Source organism: Tenrec ecaudatus, chromosome 1 (genome assembly GCF_050624435.1).
Source record: "Tenrec ecaudatus isolate mTenEca1 chromosome 1, mTenEca1.hap1, whole genome shotgun sequence".
In the NCBI taxonomy this organism is placed as follows: domain Eukaryota; kingdom Metazoa; phylum Chordata; class Mammalia; order Afrosoricida; family Tenrecidae; genus Tenrec; species Tenrec ecaudatus.
Window position 1 is genome coordinate 225,660,086 of NC_134530.1, and position 15,842 is coordinate 225,675,927.

At 40.5% G+C, this 15,842-nt stretch overlaps 1 protein-coding gene across 1 annotated transcript in view; it reads left to right on the forward strand.

The window, feature by feature from the left end:
• C4BPA (complement component 4 binding protein alpha) overlaps window positions 1-14,955 on the forward strand; it is a 58,187-nt gene extending 43,232 nt beyond the window's left edge. Inside the window, exons 11-12 of the mRNA XM_075542366.1 lie at window positions 13,420-13,595; window positions 14,599-14,955. Coding sequence (XP_075398481.1) covers window positions 13,420-13,595; window positions 14,599-14,739 — 317 coding nt within the window. The 3' untranslated portion in view covers window positions 14,740-14,955. The remainder of the gene's footprint in view (window positions 1-13,419; window positions 13,596-14,598) is intronic.
• The last annotated feature ends 887 nt before the right edge of the window (window positions 14,956-15,842 follow it).

The window sequence follows — 15,842 nt, forward strand, 5'->3', positions numbered from 1 at the left end:
TGCGGATCAACAGTCCAATGTATGACCACTATAGCACCAAATTTCTTCTTTGTATAGTTAGAGAGAGGAAATGGCTCATATTGTTGTAAAGGTGAGGAAGCTCCAACTCTGTGGGCTGAATATCAGATTGAAGGCTTCTTTTGATCCATGTAGCTGCAGATGTGATGGACCCAAGATTGTGAGATCAGACAGCAGGATTTTGGTTACAGAGGTGAATGAATCCAAGGTCCACAGATAAGAGGGTAGACTGTTAATGACTTTCAAGATTGAAGGGCAATATAGTAGACTGCTGCCTCAAGTTTGAGCCAGAGATCAGATGATGATCCAGATCCGGCAAAAAGCAAGCAAGCAAACTTTTCCACAGCATCGATATTTGCTTAAAGTAGGTCATACTCCCAAGAAAACTCCTTTTCAATTGGACGATCATAGAAGCTCTCATTCTGGAGGTAATCAAATTGCATTAGATCCAATACATCTTAACTGCCAAATCACTAGGTAACATAGCCCAGAAAACTTGGTCAAAAACGTTGTTAGTAACAGAATTATAGGAAATTATAGATAACGTCAGAAAGAATGGAAATTCAAGAACATTCATTATGCTAATGAGGAACCTGCGTATAAATCAAGGGTTAGTTGGTTGAACAGAACAGGGAGATGTTGCAAGTTCTCAGGAAAGCTGCACATCAAGTTTGTATTCTTTCACTACAGATACTTAATCTGTATTCTCGACATGTAATCCGAGAGCTGGACTCTGTGGGGGGGGGGGTGGGGGGGGAAGAAGAAGAAGGGAGCACCAAGAGAGGAAATATACTCATGAACAAACCACAGTAAGCAGATAGCATACCTTGTTTACTAAAACCTAAGAGAGCTTGTAGGACTTACTAATGAAGATCAAAGACTACTACCTTGATAAGGAAAACAAATGTCTTCACCACTCGGCCAATGAGCAACATCATGACACATGGAGAAAAGAGACATGGTCATAAATTTATTTCTACTTGAATCAACAGTGGCCATAGATAGGCAGTCAGGAAATCAAACCACATTGCATCGGACATATCTGCTGCAAAAGATTTATTTAATGTAGTTAAAATGCAACGATGTCACCTTAAGGATTGAGATGCCACTAACCCAAGCCATGGGATTTCCAATCTCCTCACATGCATGTGACAGTGAGACAATAAATGAGGAAGACCTAAGAAGAATGGATGGCTTTGGCATGTGGAATATTAAATACTCTATGGACTGCCAGAAGATGGAACAAATCTGTTTTGGAAAAAGGACATGCAGAATACTCCTTAAAATCAAGGATGGCAAAAAAAAAAAAAATCAAGGATGGCCATCTAGCTCAGAAGTAACAAAGCCCACATGGAAGAAGCACACCACCTGTGTGATCATGAGGTGTTGAAGGGATCAGGTATCAGGCATCATCAGAATAAAAATCATATCATTGTGAATGGGGGTGGGTGGGGAGAGTTCAGAGTGGAGACCTAAAGCCTATCTGTAGGCAATTGGACATCCCCTTACAGAAGGGTCTCGGGGAGGAGACAAGCCAGTCAGGGTGCGATGTAGCAATGATGAAACATAAAACTTTCCTCTAATTCCTAAATGCTTCCTCTCCCCCACTATCATGATCCCAATTCTACCTTACAAATCTGGCTAGTCCAGAGGATGTACATTGGTACAGATAAGAACTGGAAACACAGGGAATCTAGGGTGGATGAACCTTTCAGGACCAGTGGTGTTAGTGGCGATACTGGGAGGGTGGAGAGGAGGGTAGCAGTGGGGGCAGGGGGGACCAATTACAAGGATCTACATGTGACCTCCTCCCTGGGGGATGGACAACAGAAAAGTGGGTGAGGGGAGACGTCAGATAGTGCAAGATATGACAAAATAATAATTTATAAATTATCAAGGGTTTATGAGCGAGTGGGGAGCAGGGAGGGAGGGGGAAAATTGAGGAGCTGATGCCAGGGGCTTAGGTAGAGAGCAAATGTCTTGAGAATGATTAGGAAAATGAGTGTACAAATGTGCTTTACATAATTGATTTATGTATGGGTTGTGATGAGAGTTGTATGAGTCCCTAATAAAATGATTAAAAAGAAATCAAGGATGGTGTGATTTCATCCCATATACTTTGAAATATCATCAGAAGAGACCATTCCCTGGAGAAAGACATAATGCTTGGTAAAATTAAGGGTCAGTGAAAAAGAAGAAGATTCTTAAAAAGATTGATTGATATAATGGCTGCAATAACGGCTTTAAATTAAAATTGTGAGGGCAAGGCATGCTTCAGGCCAAGGCATGTTTGGTTCTGTCCTATCTGGGTCTCTATGAATCAAACCTGAGCTTACATGACCTAACAACCACTTATTGCTGAAAGGTGAGTTCCCTAAGTTGGAAAGCACTACACAACAGCCAAACCATTGCACTTGAGTGTACCTGTGATGTGGAGGATTTAGCATGACCAGGCAATGCTTCCTTCTATTGAACATGGGATGTACATGGAATCACCATGACTCAGAAGCAACTTAATGACAGCAATATACATCAGGAACCCCAAGAATTAGGGAGGACATTTCCACTTACACATTGTAAGAATACTTCTCTTTTGCACTTGACTCTTGAGCATTTTAACATTGAAAAACGTGTGCTACTCTATTCTGGCTGGACTACAGGTAGTCTAGAAAATGTACTGAAGTTTCTAGACAGTAAAAAAGCACCATTCTTCAAATTCAAATCTAAACCCCAATGAAATACCACTTCACACTCACCAGCATGGCTATAATAAAAATAAATAAATAAAAACAAAATATAACAGGAATTGCTGAAGATGCAGAGAATTTGGAACACTCAGACTTTGTGTTCAGTGGTGCAGGGGCTGTTCAACTAGTTTGATATTTGTTCAAAAAGTTAAACATGGAATTAATTATCACATGATGTGGAAAATTCTGTCATCGGTACATACCTAAGTGAATGGAAAGTATATGTTCATATAAAAATTTGTCTGTAAGTTTTCATAGCTGCATTAACTGCAATAGGCAAGAAGTGGAAATAACTCATAAAGCTATCAACTGATAAACTGATAACCCAAAAGGGATATGCCCATACATTGAACTATTCAGCCATTAAAAAGAAAGAAGTATTAAAGGTTATGTGATGTACAAGAGAAAGTGGAGTAATAAAATTAAAAACTGAAAGTTCTGAGTCATGGTTTCATGGAACCCCCAGAATGAATGGCTTAGTAATGTCCCTAGTGCTCCTTTTCTACTTCCTCGTTGGGTGCGCAGTGCCCAGGATCTTGGAAAATTGCAAGTGACCATTCAAAAATTGATCTCTACTCACCTGGAACAACAGAGAAAAATGGAACATAAGGAAAAGGAGGAGGACATTAAAGGTGGTCTACCTTTTTTCACTGACTGTCTAGTGGGCAGAGTGTCCTCTAGGGATTGGTCCCTCCTAATAACAAGCCCAAGGTCTCGCCATCTTCACTTTCGGAGAGCAATTCTGACTGCCTCTTCTAATCCAGCTTTGCTCATTCTTTCAGCAGTCCATGGCATATTCAGTGCTCTAAGATCGCCAAGGCCACAATTCAAAGACATCAATTCTTTGGTCTTCCTGGAACAGTGAGGGGTGGGTGAATTCCTGAAACTATTGTCCTCAGAGATTTAAACCTTAAGCCAAAATTATTCTCCGAAGTCTTAAAACCTAATAATAGTTTAGCTTATTAAGGAAAAAGATCTCTACCTTGAACACTAGCCCCCCAGGACGATGGCCCTGAGCCACCTTGCAGGCTTGGGACCAAACTGACCCTCAAGGCTTAATTTTGAGCTAAACAATCGATACATCTGTATGGGGAACAATAACACTAGTGAGACGTGAACATCTTAGTACAAAGGCAGCATTGACGCAAAGACAAAGGTCAGGAAGGTTAGGAAAGAAGGAACTGACAAAGGAAACACAGGGAGGAAGTAGCATAGATGAGATTCTATTGAGGGCATTACAGTGTATGAATTGCATGAATTATTGGATGTAAAACTGACCATCTACTCTGTAAACACGCACCCAATTCACAATGAAAAGTTAAAATGAAAATTTTAAAACTGTCTATATGGGATCACCACTACTTGTTTGTCAGTTTGTCGTACTGTGGTGGCTTGTGCATTGTGGTGATGCTGGAAGCTGTGTCACCGGTATTCCAAATACCAGCAGAGTCACCAAAAGTGAACAGAGTTCAGCAGAGCATACAGACGAAGAATAGATTGTGAAGACCGAATAGGCGACCCACTTCAGAGTAATAAGCCACTGAAAACCTGAAGTATAGCATGAAAACATTGCCGGATACTAAAAATCTCTTGAATAGAAGCAGAATATTTTCAGAAACAGTGCCAGAAGATAAACCCCTTAGGACATACAGCACTCAGAATACGCCTTCTGAATTTCCAGTAGACCATCGTGACATGGATAGTCAAGGCTGTGGGAGTAAAACCTTCAGGAACACTATTTGTTGATGGGGCGCAACTCAAAATGAGAAGAAGAGGAAAAAGCTGCAAACATCAATTAATAATCAGAACTTGGAATATACACAGTAAGAATCTAGGAAAATTGGAAGTAGTAAAAAAAAGAAATGGAACCCATAAAGATATATATTCTAGGTGTTGTGAACTGGGATTGGGGATTTTGAACCTGAAAGTCCTACTTTGCCAGTAAAGACAGATTCAAGAGGAATGGCTTTGCACTCACTGTCAAAAAGGGTGTTTTACGATCTAAAAGTACAATGCTGTCTGTGACAGGATATCTATCCGCATACAAGGATATCCAGACAATACAACTATAATTCACATTCACACACCAGCTACTAAAGCTAGTGAACACCTTCAGGCTAAACTGAGCAAACATGCAATTAAGACGCATTGCTATTTACTGGTTATTAGAATGCAAAAGTTGGAAACATAAAGGAAGATAACAACAGTTGGAAAACACGGTCTTGATGATAAAACAAACCTTTGTAAGACCAATTGCTTGTTCATAGCAAATACCTTTTTCAACAATAAAACAAGGACTATACACATGGACTTCTCCAGATGAAATATGCAGAAATAAAATCGAAAATATCTGTGGGAAGAGATGGTGAAAGAGCTCAGTACCAGCAGCTAAAACCAGGGCAGGGGCTGACTGTGGAACAGCCCACCAGCTGCTCATATGCAAGTTCAGGTTGAGCTGAAGAAAATGAAAACAAATCCATGAAGCCAGAATGTGGCCTTGAGTCTATTCCACCTGAATGTCTATTGAGTCTATTCCACCTGAATGTCTATTGAGTCTATTCCACCTGAATGTCTATTGAGTCTATTCCACCTGAATGTCTATTGAGTCTATTCCACCTGAATGTCTATTGAGTCTATTCCACCTGAATGTCTATTGAGTCTATTCCACCTGAATGTCTATTGAGTCTATTCCACCTGAATGTCTATTGAGTCTATTCCACCTGAATGTCTATTGAGAGTCTATTCCACCTGAATGAGTATTGAGTCTATTCCACCTGAATGTCTATTGAGTCTATTCCACCTGAATGAGTATTGAGTCTATTCCACCTGAATGTCTATTGAGTCTATTCCACCTGAATGTCTATTGAGTCTATTCCACCTGAATGTCTATTGAGTCTATTCCACCTGAATGTCTATTGAGTCTATTCCACCTGAATGTCTATTGAGTCTATTCCACCTGAATGTCTATTGAGTCTATTCCACCTGAATGTCTATTGAGTCTATTCCACCTGAATGTCTATTGAGTCTATTCCACCTGAATGTCTATTGAGTCTATTCCACCTGAATGTCTATTGAGTCTATTCCACCTGAATGTCTATTGAGTCTATTCCACCTGAATGTCTATTGAGTCTATTCCACCTGAATGTCTATTGAGTCTATTCCACCTGAATGTCTATTGAGAGTCTATTCCACCTGAATGAGTATTGAGTCTATTCCACCTGAATGTCTATTGAGTCTATTCCACCTGAATGAGTATTGAGTCTATTCCACCTGAATGTCTATTGAGTCTATTCCACCTGAATGTCTATTGAGTCTATTCCACCTGAATGTCTATTGAGTCTATTCCACCTGAATGTCTATTGAGTCTATTCCACCTGAATGTCTATTGAGTCTATTCCACCTGAATTAGTATTGAACACTAATAACAGAAGACCTGATGAGCTGTGGGGTGGTATCAAAAATACCACACACGAAGAAAGCAAAAGGTCATTAAAAAGACAGGAAAGAAAAAAGGATCCAAGTGGATGTCAGAAGAGACTCTGGAAATTGCTCTTGAGTAGCTAAGGCAGATGGAAGATGTGATGAAGTCAAAGAGCGGCACTGAACATTTCAAAGGGCAGCTCAAGAAGACAAAGTAAAATAGTATAATTAAGGGTGCAGAGCTCTATAGTTAGAAAACCAAACAGAAAGAACACAGTCAGCATATCTTGAATTGAAAGAACTCAAGAATAAATTTAAGCCTTTAGTTGCAAATATTGAATGAGTCTAGAGGCCAAATATTGAACAATGCAGAAAGAATCAAAGGAAGATGGAAAGAAGTCACAGACTCACTGTGCTGAAAGGAATTAGTCAACATGCCACCATTTCAAGAGGTAGCATAGGAGTAAGAACCAATGATAGTGAAGGAAAAAGTTTAAGCTACACTAAAAACATTAGCCCAACACCAGCCTCCAGGGATGATGAAATACCAATTAAAATGTTTCAACAAGCTGATGAAGCATTTACTCATCTATGCCAGGAAATTTGGAAGACAGCTACTGGAAGAGATGCATATTTGTACCCGTTCCAAAGAAAGAACCCAACAGAAACCTCAAATTACAGAACAATACCATTCATATCACACGCAAGTAAAATGTTGCTGAAGACCATCCAATAATGGTTGCAGCAGTACGTTAACAAGGAGCTGTCAGAGGTTCAGGACGGATTCAGAAGAGGACGTGGAATGAGGGATACCATTGCTGATGTCAGATGGACCTTGGCTGAAAGCAGAAACGATCAGAAAGAGGTTCACTTCTGTTTTACTGACTACACATGACATAGTCATGTGGATCATAACAAACCCTGGGTAGCCTTGAGAAGAATGCGTCTCTATGAGTTGGAATCCACTCTACAGCAGTGTGTGTTTTTTTTTTTAATCTGTGTTGAGTTCTGTTGTATTTGTGTGGTTTTAAAAAAACAAAAAACATACCCATCATTTTATTTCACGGAGTTCTTCTTAATCTCTTTTAATCCCTTGAATTACTTCTAGAAGCCTCCCAAGGCATTTCCAATAACAAGATAATGCAAAGTGGAAAAGCATTTCTCTTTACTTATTGCAAATCATTCCTGCCAAAGATGACAACACTAAAAATTGTGAGATTTATTATGAATACAAACTAAATATTTGTTTACTTAAGAAAAGAAAAAACAATGATGAGGTTAGCTAAAATTTTCAAAGTCACCTTTGAAAAGATAAATCTCAAAATGTACCCAATATTGAATCAATATTAAATGACATATTCTTATTTCTGATATAAACTTATTAGACACATACCCACATAATAAGGATATGCAAGATAATTTCATTCATGTGGCATTTCGATCTGGTATTTTGGAGTCTATGAGTAATTTCTAAAATCAATGGATAGCATAAACGATAAAAAAATCATTTTATCTCCATGTTTTTCAAAATATGATGCTATGAAGGAATATTTCAATCTAGCAGTTATATAGCAAAAAAGAAACCATATCATATAAACCCGAGGACATGAATCTGATGAACATGAGATGCAGCTTTCCCTCCGTAGGAGAGAGCCCAGCAAATGGTGGATGGCTTGTCTTAGTCATTTGACGTGAATGAGTTGTAGTGCACATAATGGTTATTTAATTTCATGTGGCTTTTATTTATTTTTTAATTGTGGTTTTCTCATTTAATGTTTTGAAGAAGACTAATAGTAAGAATGTGAAACAAATTTTTTTTAATTTCAGAACTGAGAATGATGCCTGATGTTGCTCAGTAGTGGAACTCTTTGCATAGTTTAAAGATTGAGAAAGGTGCATGGTTATAAGTTGTGTGGATACAGTTTGGAAAATTATATGAACAGATCAGTTCTTAAATAAAGATGCTATCAATAAAGATTTAAAATACAAAAAAAAATCTTATTGCACAACCCAGAGAATGTAATCAATGTCATTGAATTGAACATTCAAAAAATGTTGAATTGATGTTTTGCTGTGTATATTTAAAACAACAACAGAATACATTTTTTAAAAATGCATTCCTCTATGAGCAATTCATACCCTTAACTCAGCGATTCTCAACCTGTGAGTGGGGGTCAAACGACCCTTTCCCAGGGGTCCCCCAAGACCATCAGAAAACACATATTTCTGATGGTCTTAGGAACCAAGCCACCACTCCTCTATCCGTCTCCAGGCGGGTCCGCCCACATGCAGACACACCCACACATGAGTACCCATGCTACACCATGCTTCAAGACAAAATTTCATTTACTTGTCATTAGAAATAAATATTTCACACTATATAGCTACATATTGTTTTTTTGATTCATCACTATGCTTTAATTACATTCAATTTGTAGCAATGCAAATACATCCTGCATATCAGATATTTACATTACAATTCACAACAGTAACACAATTACAGTTAGAAGTAGCGATGAAAATAATTTTATGGCTGGGGGGGGGGGGGTCACCACCACATGAAGAACTCTATTAAAGGGTCGCGGCATTAGGAAGGTTGAGAACCACTGCTTTAACTGATGACACCCATTCCCTGGACAAGCATTGCTTCTAAGTCAGGGCCTTTTCTTTTGCTGTGACTTGTAATTCCTGCAGAACCCACCCCATGCACTGTGCTAGCCACTTCAGGAGCGGTCGTGCCTTTTGCCCTTTTGCCTTTTGCTCTTGGTTCCTCAGAGGAGAAGCATGCTCCTACTCAGAAGGGGACGCAACATGTGCCTCATCCAAACGGTGAGCAAAACATAGGATATTATTGTAAATATTCAGTATCAGAGCGTTCTCATCTCAAGCGCCAGTTTCTTCTTCCCAAGCAGGGGGTGTTTAGGAGCCTTGCCCAGAACCTGACCTTCTAGCCGTTCCTTGCCCCTCCTCTTTAGTGACACACAATATTGGGAACTAGCCAGGGCTTAGTTCTCTGGCTCAGGCATCATTTCAACTATTTCTTAGAAGACTTTTCTTCATTTTGATCCTGGGTGTCTGAGCACACAGAGCTCACACCTGCATCTCAGAGACTCCGAGCCATGTCCCTCATGTGGCTGAGCCGTGTCCCAGCACTGTGCCTTTTGGGGGTCTTGATCCTACTGCAGTGTCCTTCAATCTCGTGTGGTGAGTACAGTGGCTATGGGAGAAGTGGGATGCTTTATCCAAGGCATGGAGAAAAAAATTCTCAATGGCTAACTCCTCACAAGGAGTGAAAATTCAGAGGTAATAGTTCAGGAGAAGTTTGAGGGTACAGTGGATTTTGTTATGAATGAAAGCAAAGCCTTGAATTAGATTATAGAGATTAGTTCCTTTCAAATATAGGTTGTTGCTAGGTTGGGATAATAAAGAATTGAGGCGCCAACATCCTTGCAAGGCTGCCTTTGCTTTTCAAATTGTTTCATTGTATTTAACTAGATGCTCCTAAATTGCAACACAGTTACTTTCTTATTAAGTTAATTTTTCCATCTCCAAGCTAAGTTCCTGATTAATTGGGGGGAAAAATCATACACAAAGCAAAATGTCATCGAAGGTCACAAATACTGAGAAAATCTTCTTGAGTAACAAGAAGGTACATTGTAAACCGCAAACCATATCAGTGTAAGACAGTGTTCTTGCAATGTGGGGGGAATTTTAAAAACCAATGAGACATGAAAGAGCTTGGGAGAATTTGACACAGCGGTTGCTGTGGAAATTAGAGTAATTTCTTATGTTATTTAAATGGAAATGTACATTTATCAAAGTGGCATTTTCCACCACTCGTCTGTCAGCTTGTCATATGATGGCTTTCGTGTTGTGATGCTGAAAGTTACGTCATGGGTATTTCAAATACCACCACCACCACCAATGGGAGAGAGGTTTCAACCGACCTTCCAGACTAAGACCGATGAGGAAGAAGAAACAGGCCCACTAATTGGGCTTAGCCACCAATAATCTTGTGAATCATGCCAGAACATGATCTGATGTAGCACCAGGAGATTAATTTCTCACGTTGAAAGACTCAAACTATGGCTGGGGAAGAGTTTCATCCTTCAAGTAGAGTTGACCTTGATGACAGATGCTTGGGGGAGGGTCAATGAAAAAGAGGGAGAGCCCCAACAAGATGAACTGACACTGTGGTGGCCACAACGGCGGGCTCATCCTCCCAGCCATGCAAGGACGGTGCAGGACTGGGCAGTGTTTCCTGCCGTGGTACGTCGGGTCTCTGTGAGTTGGAGACAACACCACCACCCCACCATTTTCCTATTTTATTAGGGAACATTATTTCCTGCCTGAGAGAACCATTTTTATAATACATTAAAGTTTCCCCCTGAAATATCTGTAAAAGGAGGAAAATGGCGGGGGGCGGGGGATTGAGACAGTTTAGAGGGAACATCCTGGTGCTAAAAAAAATGAGAAGGTGAATGTTGTTTTCTGAGCTAGCAGATTGATATAAAACTAGATGGCATACTTCGTTCGTGATTAAGAGTGAGGGCAGGGGAGGGCATGGCCACATTAAGGAAGCATCTTTATTTGGAAGATGATTCTTCATGACAGAAGGATGACCGTTCTTCTTGAGAGGCTGTTGTTTTTAGTTGCTGTCAAACACATTCTGACTCATGTGGCCCATGTGTGCAGAGTAGAGCTCTTCCATGTGTTCTTGGCTGGGTTGAACAGATTTTGTTTTGTTTTTAATAAGGCTGAGTACCTATTCATAAGTTTGTTGCTCATTAGTGTAATTGCTTTAGAAAAGTGTCTGTTCAGGTCCCTTGGCTAATTTTCTTCAGTTGGGTTGTCTGCCTCTGAAAAATAACTTTACAATTGATAGAAGTTGGTTCTGTCAGGGTGACTCCCAGGGGTGGCATCCGGGCTTTGCCAGCAGCAAGTCCCCGCACAGCGTTATAGTTTAGTGATCCTGTGAAGGGAGTGAAATCCACGGTTGAATGTCATTGTGACCTTGTTTTGTGAAGTGCAAAGATGTCCTTGTCCCCTTGTTCTGAAATGAATTCAATGAAACTCTGCTTTCCTCTCTCCCTCTGTTCTCTCTCTGCATGGAAGACTGCAAGGTGCCGCCAAGCATTGCCCATGGATCCCACAAAGATGTGAGCTCGTTTCTATCATTTACCACGGTGGTGCAGTACACCTGTTCCGAAGGATATGTCCTGGTTGGGAAGGCTAGAATTACCTGCACGCAGTCACATTGGGCGTCTCCACCTCCTCAATGTAAAGGTAACTCCAGCTGCATTGATAACCTTGGCTCTGCACGTAGGCCTTGCATGCAAGTCACAAAGCATGACTGCTCACAGTTTATCACCCTTGAAGCAGCCCCGATTACCAATCCATGTCCCTCCAGAAGCTATTTAAAGAGTCACTTTGGGTCTTGCTTGATAAAGGTTTACGTTCAATGGTAACATGCGACAGAACTGTGCACAGATCTTGGTATCAGTGAGTGATCACAGGTGACCTAGCAGTGAGGTGCAGAGGCACTGCCACTACCCCACACTGGAAGTGGTCTGCGTGCTCTCCTCTACTTATTCTCAGACTCTCCTCCCTAATGGGGCCATGATCCCAAATTCAAAAACTCTGAACCTGGTTTGCCTGCTTTTTAATAAAGGGAATTGTGTACAAGCTGTTTTATGCCTGCCTTCTTTATTCACTGTTAGGATTTTACAAATGAGTTATCTCTTTGCAAGTAGTGGTAGCTTATTCATTGTGATTTTAAATAGTTTTCAATGTTGTATGATATCTCATCAGATGAATATCTCATACAGTATGTTTCCATGCTCATATTGGTTAAATTTGCATTTTCGTGTTGTAGACTATCAGGAACGTATTCCTGGTACCAAAATGTGTTAGATGGGGTTCTCTAGAGAAACAAAACCAGATTGCTAATAATTTTATATATATACTTATACAGATAGATATATAACACAAGAAATAAACAGTTAAATTATAAGGCAGTACAAATGGCTCAGTGCAACTCACTCTCGTGAGGCAGTTGTGAGACACTGGCAGTCCTTCAAGTCTTAAGGGTCACCAGGTAGTCCTCTGTAGAGCAATTCAGGCTATCCGGGCACAGGCAGCAAAGCAGGTCACCAACAGTCAGCCAGCTGACAGGGTCCGACAGTCCCCAGCTCAAGACATGTACATTTCAATGGTGTGGCGAAGCAGATCTTGAAGCAAATTACAGCAACACAATCCACGGTTCAGGTATCCCACAGGTAGTGCAGCTTGCAAATGGAGGCACAGAACAAGCAAGGCAGCCACACACTGGTCCGATGATCAAAGAGCAAGAGACAAGAGAGGTGAGGCTTGCCGAGCCATTTATCTCTCCACCCTTCAATTAATCCCACATGAGTTTATCGGCTAGGTTGGCAGAATAAACTACCTCAATCACCAAGCTGTGGTGACATGATGAGGTTAAAGTTCTATCTTTTAAATTCCACATGGCATCTTTATCATTCTGCTAAAAGCAACACAAGGAGCTAACTCCCCACGGCTGTCCCTATTTAACACAGGAAGTTAAGAGAAGGAGAATAAAAATGAATTTCCACCACCACCACGCCCAGTCTGTTGCCATCAAGTCAATGTTGACTCATACCAACCCTCTAGATTAAAGTAGAACTGTTCCCATGGTTTCTTGAGACTATCAATATTTACAGGATCAGACTGGTTCTCCTTAAGGGTACTTACTGGTGGATTTGACCTGCTGAGCTTGTGCTTAGTAGCCCAAAAGGTTGCCCAGGCTGTTATTAAGGGAAGAATACAATCACATATTTAGGATTGTGTAAAGGACAAGGCTTTGAGTTAGAGTAGGTTTGAAATCTCAAATTCTGAGGTTACAATGTTTCAGTTGATAACATAACTATGTTACCACAAAGTTCCCAAATGATGAGTAAATTGTTTAAGTTCTCTGCTGCTCTTTTTTCTCCCTAGCTAAATGAAGAAAGTAATATTAGTTTGGACTGATAATCACATGGACATGTAGTATGTGTATAAAAACATTATTATTACTAATAATTTCATTAGTGTAATAAAATAAATGGAGGCAAAGAATAACTCTCAGTAAGAGTATAATTTACTATCAGTGTTTCTCACCCTTTAATAATCTACGGTATTAATATAATATTTTCTGGAGAATCAAGAATGATTTTTTAAAATTGTGTTTCTCTCATAGCTTTGTGCTTGAAACCAGACATAGAAAATGGGAAGCTCTCTGTGAATAAGGTTTCATATGTCGAGCCTGAAAATGTCACCATCCAGTGTGATCATGGCTATGGTATAGTCGGCACTCGCAGCATCACTTGCTCAGAGAACAGAACCTGGTACCCAGAGGTGCCCAGGTGTGAGTGGGTAAGTACCCCGGATATCCCCACATGGGCAGCTTACCTTACAGCACGGGTTCCGCCAACATCAATGAGATCTGACTTTTGTCAGGGTTCATCACTGAGCTGTTCGAATCACTTGGGTTTTAATCAGCATTTTCAACCTTGAAGCATTTTCATGAGCCGATTGAAACAATTTCTAATTCTCAGTGTGAGAAGGATCCAACCAGGCCTTAGGTAGAAGGCCTCATAAACCCCAGTAAGCTGACCCCCAGGCCTATCTTTAATACAATAAATGCTTTTGCTCCATTTTGAATGGGTTACCAGAGATCTCCCTGCAGATCGCTCTGGGTGTCCTTTGCACTGTGTGCCTTCCCTGCATCATCAGTTATCTACTGATGCCTATCTTAGACACCAAGAACTGCTGCAACAAAAATAAACCACATATCCTGCTTTTCAAGAATAAAACTTTATTTTACCACCATTCTGGAGGTCAAAAGTCCAAATCAGATTCTTGGGTATGTTTCATCTTGGTCTCTCACCTAATTTCTGGTGTCTGCCACCAATCTATAGTGTCCTTTGCTCAAAAAGAAATGCTCACATGGCTTCTGGCTTCCTCCAGTGCATACCTCGGTCTCTGCTGCTCTAGTTATAAGATATCCAACCCAAAGAAGCCAACTTTGTTGTTGTCTAGTCGATTTGGACTCACAGAAGACATCATTCAGAAGTAATTAGATTTGGTACTCACCCGCTCTGATATGATGTCATTAATATAATAAAAGAAAAGTTTATTTCAATGGGGATCATCTACAGGGGTACAGGGGTTAGCACTTCCACATTTCTTTTGGGATAACCTATTCCAACCTGTAACACTGCCCTGGGGTGACCACTTGGCTGAGGCACAAAGTGTCTTTTGGATTCCATCCATTGCTATGAGGAAATTCATACTCCAATTTTCTATCACCTGTGATGCCATCTTTACAGTTTGAAAAGAAGCTTCTCAGCACCGTGCTTTTGGCTCTCTCTTTCAGAAAGTCCCCCAAGACTGTGATCAAATACTAGCCGGCAGACAGCTCATGCAGTGTCTCCCCAACCCACAAGATGTGAAAACGGCCCTGGAGGTGTATAAGCTGTCACTGGAGATTAAACACCTGGAGCAGAACATCAGTTAGAGAGCAATACATCTATTTCACTGTTTCCTTTCCGAAGGAAATAGAGGCTTGCGTCCGTTTCCTACATAGCAACTCTACTGTTCTTTCCGTATTAGCTATCATCAGAAAACATTCCTACTTTATATTCTTAATGACACTGGTAATGAGGAACTGTTGATTTATATCTTTATGCATCAGCTTCTGTTTTCCTGGATTGAGTGGGCTGAATGAAATAAATAATCACCTGTCAAAAATAAAATTATCTTAGTATTTCACTTACATTCCCATGTCACAAAAACTTAGAACCATGTGCAAATCACTTCCTAATATTTCCTTCAAGATATAAATGTGTGCCCATGCCTGAAGGGTATCTATGCTCCATCTTCACTTCCTACACCTCCTTCAGTGCTCGATGAAGCATCACATCTTCCTCCAAGTCTCCTTTCTTTTCTCCCTGTTTGATGACATGTACTCACTTTTCCCTGCAGTCACTTACGTCGCCTTCCACTTTATAAGATGCATTGGGTTTGATCTAATATTCTGTCTATCCAATAATAATGAGCTCCTTGAACGCACAATATGTGTACGTATGTATAACCCAGTGTCAACCTCTGGGGTATATCCAATCTCCCAATGTATTCTCTCCACTCTTCTCTCTCATATTCAATTAAAATGGCTTTGGTGCCTCTTAGATCAGGTTCCATAGAAACTGACCTTGCAAAGGGGATGCCTAGGCTATTGGCGGGAGTGCTAAGGAGAAATGGAAAAGGGGGAGGGTGAGCAGGACAGGGGAGAGAAGGAGGCTAGCAAACTCTCTGGCAGAGACCTACAGAGTCCTCTTGTTCTGTGGGCCGCTGTCCAGTCTGCCCAACTCCTGGCAATGGATTATAATTCCTACTTGAAATGACCTCAAATTGGAAACGACCAAAATGCTCTCGAGCCATATCGGGAATAAGTTAATGATGGCATATGCTTGATTCAGTGGTATGATGAAATAACACCTATGTCAGTCCGAGTCGACTAGAGAAACAAGTCCATAGACACACATGTGTATATAAGACAGAGGTTTATATACAAGAGCAATTGAACATTGAGAAACCATCCCAACCCAGTCTAGTCTAAGT